This window comes from Macrosteles quadrilineatus, unplaced genomic scaffold, assembly GCF_028750875.1.
Source record: "Macrosteles quadrilineatus isolate MER2022 unplaced genomic scaffold, UCM_ALF_1.0 Scaffold_1__1_contigs__length_201487025, whole genome shotgun sequence".
Lineage (NCBI taxonomy): Eukaryota > Metazoa > Arthropoda > Insecta > Hemiptera > Cicadellidae > Macrosteles > Macrosteles quadrilineatus.
In genome coordinates this window covers 197,452,487-197,471,737 of record NW_026542594.1, presented here as the reverse complement: position 1 = coordinate 197,471,737, position 19,251 = coordinate 197,452,487, and the positions used below count along the sequence as shown (strand labels likewise).

Genomic DNA, 19,251 nt, shown 5'->3' with positions numbered 1-19,251 from the left:
AAAATACCACACTTAAGTAGTCTTTGGGACCGAGGAGAAAACTATTAATAAGAAAACCTAGGTTTTTTGAGTCCTCAAGTCCAATTTTTTTTTTAGTTTTCCATAATTTCAATTTATGCAACGAGGTTACCCAATATGCATTTCTTGTATAAAATATTTAATTGTTTAGTGCTAATATATACAATGTAATCACAATAACAGCTCTATCGGCAACCCAGCCAGTATTGGGACGCCTGCTGTGGATAGTAAGCTTCTGTTCGCAGCCACGTATTGTTGAATGCCCAATACATGTTGTCTTTGAAGAAATAAGTGATTCCTGAAAGAAACCAAAGACCTGTCAATGACTAAATTATCATACTTTACTACTATGATATTAAAAACAATTTGAACAAATATTTTGTAAGGATTCAATAGCATAGACTACAAAGGTGCTGAGCATAAGCATAGATAAAACATAAACCCTTAGTAGACTTCTCATCCTTACGGAACAGCTGAAGGCAATTTTATTTTTACTGTACGGTGTACTGCAGAGATTGTGGTTTGTTTACAATTTGTTCATTTAAAACCTTGTTTAGCCAAATAATACGATCTAATCATAAACAATAACTCATTTACTAGTTATATAACCAAACAGTAAAGCACAAATCAAGAAATTAACTCTAAACTAAACAATAAACAAAATTTCATCGACACTAGCCCCCGGTGTCACGTACATGAACTAAACGAGCTTCAAAATTTTCAATGGGATGAGAAGGCTTCTTGTGTTGGTTAGTCTATGGCATAAGCTAGTAAAATTTAAAAATGAGTGTGAAACTTTGAACTGAAAAAAGAAAATGGAGAATCAAGCATAATAGGGAATTAAAGAGATCTGTTTCAAGAACCAATGTGTTCTTGAGCCAGGGTTTCTAAGACAAAAAACAGACTTTATGATGTACTGAATATTTGATAAAGAGCTGAAACTATAATAAAGCAAATATATATGGCAATTTACAGTAAATATGTTTTGACCAAAGACGTTAAACATGCTTATAAAGTAAATTAAGTTTTTTTACGAAACAGCTAATTCTTCAACATCTCTACTATGTATACCGGTAAGCAAACCTTAAGAAAGACAAAACATTTTATTAACTGAAATAGTACAGAAAACGCTCATCTTTAGTAAATCAAGTGTTGCTCAACTGTTTCCTGTGCATTCTCAGTGTCCCATAAATGTACAAGTTAATGTTGACTTTCCCGGAAGTGTTAAAGGTTGCTTCACAACATGCTTTCACAACACAATCAATGAAATAAACAATTAACTGTCTGTAATATTTCATTTAAAGTGATTATTTTTAGAGGTGGGTAATGTGATTGATACCACTCATGTGCCAGAAATTGAGCATATTGAGCATTTTTGAACTTGTTTAACAACTGTTTAGAATTCTCCGTATACATAATAAACAAAAGACTCTGTATAATCATGTAAAACAAAAACAAATAAGTTTCTTTGATTAAATAGAAAAATTAAATATTGTCCTATTCTTTATTACCACTCTGTATTCTAAACTCATTGACAATAGCAAATTTTTATTTTCTCACCATCTGTCCAAGTGAGGGCCGAATCTAAAGGTGAAGGAACCCCTCTGAAAAGATCAATGGTTTTGGGATACTTTGGGTCCATGGTATGGGTTGTCTCGTTGAATCTCCAGAACTCATGTCCGCTGAAAAGATAAGTTATCTTATTAGAAAGTCACAGTTTCGCATATATTAATCTTTGGGACAGCTTTAGAAAGAGAGCATCGAGTTCTGCATTGATGTTTTATGTTCCTCGATAATTTTATAAGCAACATCTTCTTTGAATGAACCATAAATTAAATTTATATGATGCTGACACACAAGAAAGTGTTGTATATGATTCAGATGATATCCTTATGTAACTAAGAAGAGCTGATTCATAAGCCCAAATCATGTTTGAAATGCTCCGTAGACAAAATACATTAGTTTGATTATTTTATGTCACCTGAAAATGACATTCAGTCAAAACATTGCAAATTCTGTTTGTTTTATTTTGGTACTAATCTTTCTTAAGGTATTTGTATGTAGATATACTTTGTAAAGTTATTTTCTGGAAAAGAAGGTTCCTTTTCTTATTTGTGAGAACATCATTAATGTCAATTCTGACATGTCATCAATGTGCCTTCGTGAATTAAAAGACTACAAATTATAAGTATAACCACTTCATTAGGTACCTACCAAACATTTATACACACATTTAACTACACATTTAACACATTTAACATTTAACTGTACTTATTTTTCTAAAATACCTGAACAAATAAGTTTTCTTATTCTTTGCCCAAACCATAACAGCATCAATTTTCTTCACATAACTCGGCAAACCGTAGTCCAACAATGTATTGGGGCCTTCAATTACCCGATTGCCGTCATGGACCCAATATTTTTTCCCTAAAAATTTACAAACATTAGTAAAATTATTGACTGTCCGATTCTGAACTTGTTTCAATAGTCGAAGGTAAAATAATGGGCGTTTGAAAAATAACTCAAATTTTATCAGTTATAAAACTTGTAGTAAGTAATCTACTCCATTAACTTATTTGTTATTTGAATTTAGTTACAATTAAAGCTTAATACTGAAAAGTGAAATTCTTGACTCACGTAAGTGAAATTCATATCACACAAATTGTGTGATTTTAAGATTTCAGCAGGCTAAAAATCCTACTTCAACTGCTGTATAGAAATAAGTCGTGGTGTGTGTTACAGTTTATCAATCCAAATAATTTGTTACCTGTTCTAGGAATTGAACTCATATTTGACCATATGATTGAGGATACAAGTATGTAATAGCTATTTACGTTACAAGTGTAGTGAAAGCATTTTAAAATTACGCAGGTGGATTTTGTGCAACGAGCGGAAGCGAGTATGTATTGTATATTATTGGTTGTACGTTTAACGTACAAGATTTTACCTGACTCGACAATATACAGGAGGTTACGTACAATATTTTTCATTATCCATTTCACTCATCTTCTAATAGTAACGTTCGTTTACAATCATAAGCTAGGTTAGGAAATTACTTTAAAGCATAACAATAACATTCAAGCGTACAGCTGGCTTATAGTGTTGAACGTCGGTTCCATAGAGGTATATTTTATTAATTTGGAGCACTCAATTTTATTTGAATGGGTTTCATTACTTCACCGAGTGAGTTTTTGAAACTTTACTTCATTGAGTGAAGTAAAGAAGATGTTTACATCACGCTTGGGATAGGTAAGTTTAACATGGCAGGTTGGGTAAATTAATAAAATTCGGCTCTGAACTTAGTATTATGTAGGTATTGTATATTATTAAAAACTTAAGTTCTCAATTGAGTGAAAATTCTACTATATGTGTAGTTGTATATTTATTTAAAACTTTGATTCTGATCTCAGGTATCATTTGTGATAGTTTGGTTAATTAGTTAATAAATTGATTAGTTGGTGGCTCAGTTAGCTCGATAGACTTCATAACCATGGTAGTGTTATCAAGGGTTCGGATTCTGGTACCTTAGCAGGTACCTACATTTTATCAGTAAAGTTCAACTCTTTTACTGTTCCGCCAGCTTACTCCTTGCTTTGCTGGACATGTTTCACTCAAAGACTCGAGACCTAAACTTATGTGGACAGGCAAATGCAACGCAAAGAGGCTACCAACCTCTTAAAAAACAAATAAATATTCTTTTGAGGAAACAATTTTACTTTAGATGAAACAGAATCACCTGAATTGAACGAATTCAATTGAATTGAATTGTCTCACCTGAGAAAATGATTATGTTGTTATCAGAGCTGCGTTCATACACAGCGTCGATTTTATCAACCGATTCGGGGAGTTTGTTGAACATCCTGTAGACGGGGACTGGATATCCCGGCATCAATCTTCCGGGACCAGACAATCTCCAAACAAACTGAGGAAAACAACAAATGATCACAGTTTGGAAAATGCTATCCTTAAACTACTCATGTTTACTGGTCGAAAGATTGGTTGATGACAAAACACAAAATCATTGGTATCATTTTGAAGTAACAAACCAGACGTTTCCGGTTTATGACTGGACTGCTATTTTTTTATCACTTAATTCACCATTGGCTTGTCTATGTGGCTTATACCATACATTATACATTGATAATACATTATTAAATGTTTATTACGTTAGCTCAAAAAATTCTTTAGGTTTGTGTAGTATTCTTTATACTGTATATTATCAGCTGTTGTCATTAGAAATAAAACAATGTTTACCTTTTCAATTTGCAGTTGTAAATATTACTTTCAATAAAAGAGTTTCTTCAAATGCGTGCTTATTATGAACTCTAATTCAAAGTCACAACAATTGGCGACGAGAAAAAGTTTTCAAAATTTCTACTCATTATTTGGATTTAAAACCTTTTCTAAATTTCGATTTTGTACATTATGGATGCAGAACAATTTACAGCACTACTGAAAGCATTCACTGAGAGCCAAGTCACACTTGCAGCTACACTTGCAACGAAGATTACCGAAAAACTTCAACTTCAACCTCCAGTACAGCAGAGTAATACGTTAGTAAGTATTCAACCATTTGAAAATTTCGATCAGAAAAAGGAAAAATTTAAAAACTATTTGGAACGCTTTGAAAATTATCTTGCTGTCAAAAACATCTCAGATGAAAGGAAAAAAGCACAACTTCTTTGCGCTTCAATTGGCTCTGTTCATTACAATAATCTTTCATCATTAATTGGACCTGAAAAACCTATCAAAGACCTAGATTTTGCTACTTTGGTCAAATCACTACGTGACATGCTTTCACCACACAGAAACGTTGTAGTTTCACAACATTACTTTTTAAACACTTATCAAAGAACAAATCAATCAATTCCTGAATACATAGCTTCACTACAAAAAGACCTGTCTGAGTGTGAATTTACAGTCCAGTGTGAATGTTCAAAACAAGTTTCAGTCTCAGATACATTTTTAAGAGCTCAATTCATAAGAGGCTTAAAAGATGACTGGATTCGAGAACAGTTATTACAATCAGACACTACTTCATTCAAAGACATTGTAACCAAAGCTACTGCTTTGGAAGCTTCCCGATTAGAGACCCAGGCTTTGAACAAACATCAGCATTCAATTCCAACTGATGTAGATATCAATAAACTTTCAAATGTAGGTACAAAACATCAGAGAAGTCGTTCAAACTACCGTAAGAATCCAAATTCTGGTCATACTTATCGTTCTCAATCAAAAGTAGATTTCAATCGCCTAGGTTTTGGAGATCTTTGCTTTCGATGCGGTAGAAATAATCACCGCGCAACTGAGTGTCGCACTAGCAAGTCATCACTTCATTGCACTTCCTGTTCGAAACAAGGCCATGTAGCCAAAGTTTGCATTTCAACCCAAATGAAAAATAAGTCTTCTACCAATCAATCTAAGTTCAATTCAACAAAGTACATTTCTTCAACCTCTGATGACATTCCGCTAGGCTTAAATCAAATCACTGAAGTTCATCCAGTTACCAAACCTAATATCATAGACATATTTGACCAGAACGAACGATCAAATTTACCCGATTCACAAAAGTATTTTGCTACAGTTTCAATTGATAACAAGCCAATGCGTTTTGAGATAGATTCCGGAGCAGGATTTACATTAATACCAGAAAAGGCTTTCAATGAGTTAAATCTCAAGGTCAAACTTGACCCAACTAATGTGTATTTCCGTGCTTATACAAACAATGTATTTAAACCATTGGGCAAAGTTACAGTTGAGGTTACTTACAAAAACCATAAATCAATTGAAGATATGTATATAGTTCCTGATAATTGTCCAGCAGTCCTAGGAAGAGTGTGGATTCGACACTTACATATAAGTCTACAAGAAATAGATGATGGTTCAAATCAACCTAACTTTTTCAATGTCTCCGAAACCTTCCATTCGATTGATGACATATTTTCTGAATTTTCCACAGTTTTTGACCAAAGAATTGGATGCTTGCCCAACCACAAAGTTACACTTCAATTACGTGAAAACGCTAAACCTGTGTATACCAAAGAATGTAGTGTTCCGTTTGCCCTTAGATCTCAGGTTGAGGAAGAACTCAACAGTCTTGAATCATCCGGCATAATATCTAAAGTCGATGCTAGCGATTGGGGTTCGCCTTTGGTTGTTATTCCTAAAGAAAATGGCACAGTGAGGTTATGCGTCGATTACAAAACAGGCGTAAATGATCGTCTTGTTTCATCTAATTTCCCGATCAAACACATTCCAGATGTTTTACACTGTTTGCGAGACTCTAAATATTTTTGCAAGCTTGATATTTACAAGGCTTATTTGCACATTCCAGTTGATGCCCCAAGCAGCAAAATTCAAACTATTACTACACACCGTGGTACATACTTGATGCACAGACTTAGTTTCGGAATCAAGACCGCGCCTGCTGAATTCAATCGCATTCTAAGCCAAATTCTAAACGGGTTACCAAAGACTGAAGTTTATTTTGACGACATAATCGTGCATGGTACAACAAAAGATGAATGCTACAATAATTTACGGTTGTGTCTATTCCGTCTACATGCAAACGACTTGCATCTAAACAAAGACAAATGCAAATTCTTTTGCGAACAGATTGACTATCTTGGTCATGTGATTAAGTACAATCAAATTTCAAAAAGTCCAGAAAAGATTAGAGCTGTTTGTAATATGCCTCAACCAAGGAATATTGATGAGGTCCGGAAATTTCTTGGAATGGTTACCTACTACGCTCGGTTCATCCCAGACCTATCTACAAAAACAACACCTCTTCGACAGCTTCTACAGAAAAATAGAAGATTTCATTGGTCAATAGATTGTCAAACTTCATTTGATTGTCTCAAGGAGGAAATAACTTCTAAAAGAGTTCTAGTACCATATGACCCCCATCGTCCAATCGTTCTAACATGTGATGCCAGTCCTACCGGAATTGCAGCTGTAATGAGTCACATAATTGACGATGAAGAGAAACCGATTGCTTACGCATCCAGATCCTTAACTCCATCAGAGCGAAATTACAGTCAGCTCGATCGAGAAGCTCTTGCGATAGTGTTTGGAGTCAGTCATTTTTACAATTATCTGTATGGACTTCACTTCACCTTAATTGCAGATAATGCCCCTCTTTCAAGAATTTTCCATGAAAGCAAATCCTTACCACCCATGACTTCCAGCCGTCTACTCCGTTATGCATCTTTTCTATCAGGGTTTAACTATTCAATACGTTTCAAGAAAGGGGAAGCAAATGCTAATGTTGATTGTTTATCCAGAGCTCCAGTGACTCAACATTCTGAAACCTTAGACATTTTCCTAAACAATGAAGTTACCTTGCTACATTCAGAAACAATTTTTGAAATATCTTCTGAACATTTAAATGCAACTATTCTAGCCCGGGAAACTGAAGCTGACCAAAATCTTAGAGAAATTAAAAGGAAACTTTTGTCTTCTTCTACTGACCTACCATACACATTGGACAACGGAGTACTTTTCAAGGAAACTCGTGCTGTCATTCCTAACAGTCTTCAACCTCAAGTCTTACAGCAACTACATGCTACTCACATTGGTATTACAAAGATGAAGCAATTAGCCCGAAGATACGTTTATTGGCAAGGGATTGACAAGGACATAGAGAAATTGGTCCAATCGTGTGAAATTTGCGCCCACATAAAATTCAATCCTCCCAAAGCACCCCTTCATCCATGGGTAGAGCCAGAAGAAAACTGGGAGCGTATTCATATAGATTACGCGGGGCCTTTTCAAAACCACTACTTTCTTGTTTGTGTGTGTGCCAAGTCAAAGTGGGTAGAAGTTAAAGTATTGAGAAATGCTCCTACAACTTCTAATACTATCATTCTTCTCGACAACATTTTCTCATCTAATGGCTATCCTCAAGTGATGGTATCAGACAATGCCACAATTTTCACCAGCGCAGAATTCAAGAAATACTGTTCATCCAATGGAATATTCCAGAAACTGATTGCACCTGGACATGCAGCTACAAATGGTCTTGCTGAAAGAACTATCCAGACTTTGAAGCAAAGATTAAAAGCATTGGAAGATGACCATCGTCAAATACATACAAAGGTTCAAGAGATTCTTCAACAATATCGCGCCACTCCTCTCTCAAATGGACAATCACCTGCAGAACGATATCTTCATCGTAGGATCCGCATCAAGCTGGATGCTCTTCGACCTTACCATCCGGCAAAGAATCCTCCTTCGATAATAAGAGTTCGAACATTCAATGTGGGGGAGAGAGTTCTCATTAGGGAGTATTCACAAAATAATAAATATATATGGACATTTGGTGAGATTATACAGAAACTAGGGACTCTTCACTATATTGTAATGTTAGATTCTGGAAGAACACTGAAACGTCATCTAGACCAACTCCGGAAAACTCAAGTAAAGAAGGTTCGTTTCAACGAATGTGAAGAAGTACCTAATCAAGTTCCCATAATTCCACAAGTCCCAATGCAAGTACCCATACTTCCGCAACAGCAAGTTCCTATCCAAGTTCCAGAATTAGTCCAATTACCAGCTGAAGAGAACTTACAACCAACATCACCACGACCACGAGTACGATGTTCAACCCGCACTCATAAAGCTCCAGATTACCTTAAAGACTATGTTACAAAATGAGTTGAAAATAAGTGGGGGAGATTGTAGTATTCTTTATACTGTATATTATCAGCTGTTGTCATTAGATATAAAACAATGTTTACCTTTTCAATTTGCAGTTGTAAATATTACTTTCAATAAAAGAGTTTCTTCAAATGCGTGCTTATTATGAACTCTAATTCAAAGTCACAACAGTTTGCTAGACTAAAAATCATTTAAAAAATCCCAAAAGGTCAAATCTCTTAACAGAAACTTAATGACAGAACACGCTTCACACGTGGGGGCTTTTATTTTCCCTCACATCAATTTCAGCTACTATGAGACTTATTGCAGCAGAGGGGTGGAAAACGGCTAGAATATTAGTGGATGAAGTTATTACAGTATCGGCCCTGGTATCAGATTTGACTTGGTTTGATTAGTCAGCAGACAGGAACTTATTGGAGGCCTTATAATTTACGGAAAGTCCTCGTACATTGTAGATATTATAAATATCTCACCTTATCTTTGAAAACAAACAACTCTCCTCGGATGTTAGCCACGGCGCTGTAAAGTCCTGTACAAGCATCAGGAGGTCCTGCGGAATCTGGAGTGTGTTCCCGGGGATTCTCCGGTACATCATGGTCCGGTATCAAGGGCGCTACCGGGTCCGGGATGTTGTGTGTCGGATCGTGTGACTTGTGCATGTCCACAGTTTCTGAGTCTCCTACAAACGTTACGTTCATTTCTGGTCTTCTAGTGGTGGTTGTTTGTGGCCTTGAGGTGTAGTATGGTCTTCTTGTGGAAGGAGTCGTTCTTGGTTCGTTTGTTGTCCTACTAGTGGTCTCGTTTTCATCCCATGATTCATTATCGCCATCGATAGGCTTAGTAACTGAAAACATGATTTTAATATTTGAAAAAGTTTTAGTTTTGTTTCCTTTTTATTTATTTCTTGCAGTTTCTTTTATGGTTTCTGATAAAAGTTATGTTTTGTGCAAAATTCCACTGTAGCTATTTACATGTCTGTACAGAGAACCTGAGTTTAAAAATTGGTTTATCAGTTTTTCATTTTGTTCTTTTAAATAGCTTCTGTAGTTCAAACCCCAAGTGATTTTTCAAATACGCGTTGATAAATATTTTTTCCTTTTTCCATTTTTTTTTTGGGTACCGTAAGTGCTTTTTTAGTGTTATCTGATTTTCCTAGCACTTGCTCAGTTTGTCAACTAATGTCATATTATAAGAATCTTTATTACCTGAAGATAGGATCAGATTCAAGATCATCGTTGTTAAACTGAACAGCTTATCTTGACAAACTTAAGAGGTTTGTTAAGAGGTGTTTTATGATTATTCTTTATGCAAGAACATCAATTGATGCATTGAACTAATTATAATATTAGACTATTCCCTGGTAACATATATTTAGTGGTAAAACATATTTAACCCATTCAATTGTCAGTGCTAAACGTTAAACATCACCTACTGTATAACTCGTACATGGCAAGAATGTCGTCGTAGCCCAGATTGAAGTTGCGGCTGTCGTAATGTTTGTAGTAAGGGTTCATGATTGACTCCGGTTGGTCGGAATGTGCGATGCCGAGACTGTGGCCGATCTCATGGACTGCGACTGTGAAGAAATCCGTTCCTGGAGAAATACGAGACTAATGATAAGAGAACTGAGATAAAACACACTATTTAATTTATGGTAGAACCTCAATAAAAAGTCTATTGGGGATTATTAAGACTTGTTATCAAGGTTAACTTATTTAGGTTTCATTAAAATGTCATTAGGAGTGTAAAATTAAGGGTATTTGTAAATGACACTAATCAAGGTGAATGGTTCATGCCGGTCTCGTTATAGAGGTTCTACTGAATCAATATTTGAGATTGGGAATGATTAATAATTTATATGTGGATTATATGTGGAATAGAGGTTGAGACTATATCATTTAAACAATAATTACCTTTCGAAGACTCTTTCTGATGGGTTTCTCACTAATCATATGAGCCAAAAGTGGACATCAATAACTTTGAGTCTAGGATATAGTTTTGTAAAAAGGATATTTTTAATATTTTGTTTTAGGACCATTCCCTAAAAAAAAAAAAAAAAAAAAATGGAAACCCTTGTACAAAAAAAACTTCAAGACATACTAACCAAATGCACTTGTGTAGAAGGATAATTTGATATATTAGTAAGTCTAAACTGTAAATTGTTTAACTTAAATTAATTAAACGGGAATGATAAAAACCATGCTCAGTCTGAGGTAATAACTTTGGGAAAATCACCTTGTAAATTTAGAGGAATAATACTAAATTGCTGACTGCATGCTGCAGTTCATATTCAAGAAACTTTATGACTATTCCTTAGTAATTTTTAGGGAGTCAAATTATGCAAGTTATAAGTAAAAGCAGTTAACATTGAACGATACAGTATATCAGTAATTGTTTTTCTGACAATGTTATTCCAAGACTCTTTAGAAATTAGAAAAATAACCATTGGAATCTTTTTCCATACATACAGACTTATGAAGCTTACCATCTTCAAACTCCCCAGGTCGTATTTTCCATGTCTCGTCATCGTCAAAGTGGATGTCACCTCCCATTGTTCCATGGTCATTCGGGAAGTAGGCATGGGCAAGGGTCAGTCCTGGGCCATCAAATGGGTATCTGAATGTCATTTTATTCGGTTCAGTAATTCGTTACACTATATTTAGGCTATAATTATAATTTTCAAAACATGATAATATAAAAATATCTCTATTTGGGTGTGTGGTTGGTTGCACAACATCTTTGTATGATATCACATAATAGTAGGTTGCATTACAGTCAAGTGTCAAGTAGACATTCCATTTAAATAATTTTGGTCGTATGCTTTCACAGTCAAAAGTAGACTTTTGGATCTTTAGTGTTTAGTGGATGGCTGTGTCGCGTTTCGTGTCGTTGAATTGGCAAAAATAGCTTCCGACGGATGCATTGCAGCAATCTTCCTTCAGGACAGACTATAATTCAACTGAGTCTACAATTCAATTATACGTAACATCAGCCACTAATTTCGCCAATCCAAAAACGCAGTCATTTCACAAGGAAATATTTTGTGTTCCATTTTCGAGTTCAAGTTGTTTCTAGCTTTTTTTACCTTGTAACAAAAAGCAGAAAAGAAACTTACGGGTCGCCATGCCAGCCGGAGCCGAACGACACGACAATGTCTGCATCGGGAGAGCTAGACTCTTGGAACTTGAGTCGTCCGTACTTGGCCCAGGCAGTGAACGCAGTGTGAAGCTCCCTACGTACTGCATCTCGTCCTATCTTGGGGCTCCAATTCGATACGCTGTAACAAATCTTGTTTCAATGTAATGTTTTAAAACATCCCCATCTTCATCCAACATTCTCATTGTTAATTAATGTAAATTGATTAAGATTAATATTAGCAGTAGGTTAAGGTACAGTATACATTATGTTGTTGGTATTAGACTGATGTCAGAATAACACTAGTTTTTTGCACAAAGGCTGTAAATTAAATTGGACAAGCATTTTTCACACCATGTTAAATAATCACAGTATAACCAGTTCTTCTATAAACCTCTTGGCTTGGGGAAGAATGATTTTTATCCTATTTCATGGATAACCTAACCAGTTTAACGTTAATAACAACCATACGAACAATACTCATCAAAATAATATTTCATTGATAACATAAGATGAAGTACACCATCTAAATATTTAACTTACAAGTATGTTATGGTCCGTCTTTTCCACCCCATAGAGGGCGACACAGCATATCTTTTACTTCTCTTGGACGGGGTGATGTCAGGTAAACCACAACGAGGAGAGTTCATTAACTGAAAAATATATGTCCGAAAAATATATGAAAAATATATATGAAAATAATTCTCCGGTTACTACAATCATTATTTTTGCTAGTATGAATTTTATATTACTTAAAAATGTGTTAGGACATTTTGCAGAAATATTTGTTTTCTTTAGACAATTTGTATGTTTTTGAAAGATAATTCTTAGTAAGCCTTAAAAAATATAAAATAAATAAGGCTTCTAAAGATGTAAAAAGTAGAGAAGGGAACACCTGAATGCAAAGGGAACATACTTGTATAGAAATTGGGTGTTAAATACACTGGCGTCACTCAAATAGTTCTTACTCGTAGAATGGGTAAGATGAGTTTCCCATGTATCACAGAATTGGGATATTTCTCCTCCGCTTAAACTAATGCTTTAGCATTGAATATAAAATGTATTCAGTCTTAGTGCTCCTTCTTTCCTCCTTTCATAGTTAGACACAGAACATATAATAAATTATATAATTAATTATGACCATCATCATGGACTAGAACTTCATATTATTAGTTTGTTTTCTGGCTTAGCTTACCTGTAAAGTGGCATTATCAAGTTGACCAGTCTGGGCTATGTTGCCGAACCTTTGGACGTCTTTGATGGCATTTTCTACTCGAACCAGACTCTCAGAATTTGAGTCGCCGGTGTCCAAGTAACCAAATTTTGACATGAACTCTTTCTGCGGAAAATTGTAAATACAGTGAATTTTAAAATGTCAAAACAAAAGCGTAAAAAATGTGTATCAATTAACAGCCACCCCCGCAGCAAACGTGCAGACTGAGCAAATTTCAATTTATCTGATTGGATTTTCACTTAAATATTTCTTAAACACGTACATAGCAAAGTGTTTTTTAAAGTGAAATGTTAGCTTTAGTGTTAGATAAATATTTGCCATATTTGATCAAAATATTTCTGAAAACAAGCAAATTACAGCAGTTGATTAAATCACCATAAGAATATTATGGGAGATTAATTTTACTTTTTTCTGTAACCATTAATTGTACAAAAAACTTCTATTACTAAATTATTTGAATTTAAACTCTAAAAAAACTTGTTTGGAAATAATAATTTGTACCAAATTTAATCAAAATTGGACGAGTTTTACTCCAGTTATTGGATTTTCTTTTGGCCTCTGGGGACAAAAAGTAGGTCTTAACATGAGACCAACAGTAATAGCTTACTTCCTATATACAGTGTGTAAATTAAGTCTGGCACACATTTATTATCTTTTTTTATATAGTAGATAGAAGAAATCAATTTGCGGGACTGATTAATAACAAATGTTCTTCACATTTTACAAATTTTGAAAATAAAAATTCCCTTAGGGTAAGGGGGGGTGGGAGGTAACTAAAAATTTTCAAATGACAACCCCCATCTTGTGACCCCTCATTTTAAAGGTCATTGGAAGACAAATCCAAAGATGTGTCTGAAACATTTTTTTTTGCACCCTATCCAAGATGGCGGTTTAAAATGTACTTAGGGTTGAACGGGTAAATTAGGTATGGCACACATTTCTTATCTTTTTTACTCTTTGTAGATAGAAGGAATTAATTTGCGGGACTGAGTAAGAACAAATGTTTGGCACTTTTTCATAATTTTGAAAAAGATTCCCCTTATGGGTAAGGTGGGGGTAACTAAAAATTTTCAAATGACAACCCCCAGGATGCAAAAAAATGTTTTTCAGACACATCTTTGGATTTGTCTTCCAATGACCTTTAAAATAAGGGGTCACAAGATGGGGGTTGTAATTTGAAAATTTTTAATTACCCCCCACCCCCACCTTACCCTTAAGGGGAATTTTTTTTCAAAATTATGAAAAAGTGCCTAACATTTGTTATTAATCAATCCCGCAAATTGATTTCTTCTATCTACTATAGAAAAAAAGATAAAAAAATGTGTGCCAGACTTAATTTACACACTGTATATCAAATTTGCTAAATAGGTCTAAAAATTCCAGACTCAAGAGTGTCCACAGAAAATTTGTCATTAATCTCCATGACTTTCCATGAACATATTTTACCATTGATTTCCACGACTCATAAAACTTTACTCGAAAATTATAATGCAACATGCACACACAAATAATACTGCCTGGACAAATTATTTAGCAGAAAATGCTTAAATATGTACTAACAGATAACAACGGAGTACAATAGGTATGACAATGAAAATACAGACTCAAAACTCATAAGCTAATACAACTGTAATAAATTGAATTATCACATTATTTGTGAAAAATCCTGAAAAATGTTACAATAGTCGGCAATAGTCGGGATTAAGGCAGACTAGAGCATTGACAAGTCCAATCAAATCCCTCCATCATTGGGGATTTCCATGACTTTTCCATTACTTTTTGCCTATTTCCATGACTTTCAATGACCAGAATTTTTTTCCATGACTATAACTGACTTTCCAGAATGTGGACACCCTGCAGACTTATTCTTATTTTGATTTATTCTTATTTTCTTATCGGCAAGCCTCCGATATGAAAATCATTTATTTAATAATGGAACAATATTGCAAATAATAAATAACAATTAATAACTAAACATAGATTTTACTTGATTTGTTTACTTTAAATGCCATAAGTATTTACGAACACCATATTCTAAGCTGCAGAAGTTAATGTACCATAAAATGTGGATGCATATTATGCTAATCAAGAGAAGGTTGCCTGGCGCGGCGAAGTGTCAGTGCAGTTGACCTTCCGTCATCACGGCCGTCTGTATTGTCTCGTCAGTCTTGGCTGTAGCATGCGACAGGTCAAAGGTCACTGACCAATCAGAGGCACCTACCGAGTTTGAATTTCCAGCCACCGAATCACACGTATGCATCTGCTTTGCCCGTACTTCGCAGCGGAGTAAGACAAAAGAAAAAGTAGGCCCATATTGAAGTACTGTAGAAAAACTGGTTTAGTAGGCCTCTCCACTAACTTATAGAAACAACAGACAATTCATATAAACAATTTGTCTCAATTAGCAACTGTAAAATACGGTACCTATTTTTGTAAATATATTTTATTCCGTTGACTATATAATAGCTACCGGTATGGCAAATGTTTAATATTTAGTCTACTGTAGTATTTTTTTGAGAAACGTAAACAAAACAAAATGTCAACACTGTAATTGGTAGTAACAGTACGTATCTAAAATATTTGTTACATATTCATAGCATGAGGAAGCTGAAACGAGCCTTATCTTAATTTCTAAATTAATGTTTTGGCTGTCAGTAATGCCCAAAGACGGCAAATTTACAATATCTACCCAACGAGCGCATCTAGTTGTGTACCCCGCAAGAACTAGATCAACGGTCAAAATTAAACTTCCTTTTTCTTGTATTATATTCTTCGAATGCCTTTGGCTTTTTAACCTGGCTCAACTTTACAAATAAAATGAACTTGCAAAACAATGTTTTGTACGATATTGGACCTATTTTTTTACAGTGTTTTATCGCATATTTCAAACACTAATTGAGATTCGAGATGAGTTACACACCCTTTGCAAAAACTGGGCAAGATTCTTTGTCTAACATAGTTGAAACAATGAAAATTTGCATGTCCAATCCTTCAAGAAAGATGGCATCATTTGTACTGTAAATTAAATTGATTACACGAATGCGAACGTCAGTAAAGGTGGAAACACTTTCTAACTTCGCATGGATAACTCACTCTGTGGAATTCAAAATCGTCTGGGAAGTCCAAAGAAACATAAAAAACTTCCCTATGACACACGGAAAGTTACCGACGCTTACATGACATGTATATTTTTTGTCTCTACATTCATGACCCTAATGTTACTTTATGTAACGTTAGGTGTGTGTAGCTTTTCTAAGTGAAACAACAATATTTTCCCTCAGATTTGATATGATGCAATATGTATAAAATGTGTCAAAGCTATGATGTTGCATTCTCACGAAGGAATAAGTATTGTACATTGGATGTCCTTTAAGGTATTTTAGTAAAATTTATGTTGCTGTTGATTTACCGGCGCTAACAGGGTGAGAATAATGATGTTCTTTAATTAAGTCCACGGTAGAAAACACGGTTAACTACACACACGTGAACTATTAACACCAGAAACAAAAACAAAATTACTACAGTAGCCTACTTCGTTTTTACAATTCTCAATAAATTCGGTAAACCCATTCAATAGATACTTCCAACAGATCCACTAAAAACGTTTTGCCTAAATAGAATGTAATAGATGTAAAATAGATCCACCAAAAACGTTTTACGTACCGTAAATAGAATATAATCGATAAGGGCATGCATTTGTAGACACAGAAAGCGATGGCAGAGTTCATAAATAACTGTTAATAAACAATTTTATTTTAACTTTCATTTTTATTTAATGTGTTTAACTTGCATTGGTATTTTGACGTACTAAGGGAGCAGTAGGCATATGTACCCCCGAAGAAAAAAACTACTTAAGTACTACCCATAATATGTAAAATTTTAGCCGTTAGTTCACAAATTCACTATTGACTATTTAAGTTCTTGAATCACCCGGGAAAAACAGATACGCACTCAGACATAGCCTATATCATTACAGATATGAATAAAGATATTTTCGTGATTAGTTTTACAATGATGTTTTCCCTATTGCTCCACTAAAATCACAATAGTAAAAAAACTACAATATTAACATAATCACAACGGGCACATATTGTGCTCGTTGCATAATCACTACAAATAATGTTGAAATAAATTTATTCCCTTTACATTTAGTTTTCAAGTAAGCATTGCCAAAAAGGCTTAGCTTAGCTTAAACAGTAACAATAGAACATAGCCATATCCCCTCAGTTTAAAACTCATTTATTCATATCCTCTTTATTATTTAAATGGTGCGTCAGGATAGGTGTCAAGGTCAACGTCCAATCAGGAAATAAACAGCTGATTTAAACAATAGACTAACAATGCACAACTAAAATAAAATAAATGTTTACTTACAGCTAATTTTAAATTCTCGTTGAAGTTCATTTTCGCAGCGGGCGCACATAACACTGGGGACATAAATAAAATAATAAACAAACATTCCATCGCAGGAGTAAGTGAGGCAAATCAAACAACTCGGAGACTACAGCTGATTACAGTTGGCGCTAGTGTAGTGAGCCAATAGACTACCTAGTGGTCTACTGCCCTTTGTATGCGTTTTGTAGGTTAGGATTAGTCATATTGAACGTCTGGGGAGTCATCAGGATCTTTTCAGGATCCGGTTTTTAATAGACCCTATTTCCTCTCGGAGATTCTTTGAATAGGTGTCAATGACTGAGGCGCTTCCGAAATCCGAGGTTGGTAGGATATACTCACAAAACGTTTTTATCTTCATGCTGCTCAAGCTTCTTTGGATTTTCTTTATTTGAGGAATTATACTGTACAGTTTTACTTGTTTATCTTCATGGATTATATGGAAATAATGATGAGCAATCATTAATGTATAAGCCAATGTTAAAAATAAATATCAACCAACCCTTAAAATAAAACGGACTATTATTATTAGAAATTGTATTATTATTGTTATGAATCTATATTAACTTGTATACAATTTTACATACTAAAAATACCCCTAGTACAAACTATTTATTTATAAATTAGTGATTTGATTTAGGTAAAATATTTGTTCTATTTATTTATTTAAAATAAATGTTTATTATTAATCAATAAAGTTGTCTATTAGCTCATAAAGACACACCAAAGAAAATAAACTACAGTAGAACCTCTCTGAACCCCTTTAATCCAAACACCTCATTGCTGTATACTCAGTACAGTAGTTCTATATTGTATACTGTATTTAATGTACAGTACTGTTTTGTTTATTCACTATGTTTACTACTGTATTAAATAGGCATAAACACTGTATTTTACTTTATAAAGCATTTTTTAACTTTTACCCTAACAATTACCATCCGTTTTGCCTTGTTTTAGCTATTGTTATTTAAAGACATTAATATGTTTTGTAATCCGAACTATTCAATAGTCCGAACTACCCCCGGTCCCAATTAGTTCGGATTAAAGAGCAAAATTTACAAGATAGATTTTCCCCTTAGTTATAGCCAGAGACTATAGATCCATTAATGGTCTATTGTCTGTGATTACTTAGAAATTGTTTCAGTTAGGCTATTTTACCCAAAACCAGCATTATATAATTATTGTCTTAACATGTTTGCAAACAAAAAATCAATAAACCTCAATATATACTGGTTTAATCTCCTAATTTATGGTATTTTTTAGCTTTTTTTGAAATTGCAGTTGCAAAATTATGGTTAAAAGTTTTAACCATAATTTTGCAACTGCAATTTTAAATGGTTGTAGATGGCATCTTTGGTGCCTAACGATTAATTTAATATATTAAATTATATTTTTAGAAGTATCGATTTCATGCTCTTTAGAAGATGGTTGCTGTAAAAACTGGTTTAGTACTTGCATGCAACGTTTTATTGAAATCAAATCACCAATGTTGCATTCGTTCTGTACACATTCATATAATACACACGTACAAACTAACTCACTCCAAATATTTGTTTTCACAGTTATGGTATTCAGTGATTTTCATAATAAAGATGACCTTTTTTAGTGTTATACTGCTTAACCATGGGATCAAGAAAATTGTATTGATCTCCATGCATATTCTTGAAAATGTGTAAAATGTACTATCATTGATTATTGAATACTGATGGATATTGGATGTAGGCTTATTAATAGTCAAAGGTTAACAGAAAGTTGATGATAAGTTAATAGTTGATAAGGCTGTAAGGGGTTGACAATAAGAACAATTTGGC

At 34.2% G+C, this 19,251-nt stretch overlaps 1 protein-coding gene across 1 annotated transcript; it reads right to left on the bottom strand.

Annotated features, from left to right (window-relative positions):
• Positions 1-148: 148 nt before the first annotated feature.
• LOC128983488 (matrix metalloproteinase-17-like) lies at positions 149-17,535 on the bottom strand. The gene is made up of 11 exons (XM_054402787.1): positions 17,423-17,535; positions 13,010-13,153; positions 12,358-12,467; positions 11,795-11,956; positions 11,165-11,295; positions 10,112-10,273; positions 9,153-9,523; positions 3,793-3,940; positions 2,307-2,445; positions 1,579-1,700; positions 149-316 (listed from the first exon to the last, which is right to left on the bottom strand). The coding sequence occupies exons 1-11, from the start codon at positions 17,510-17,512 to the stop codon at positions 204-206; spliced, it is 1,692 nt and encodes a 563-aa protein (XP_054258762.1). The 5' UTR covers positions 17,513-17,535; the 3' UTR covers positions 149-203.
• Positions 17,536-19,251: the final 1,716 nt, after the last annotated feature.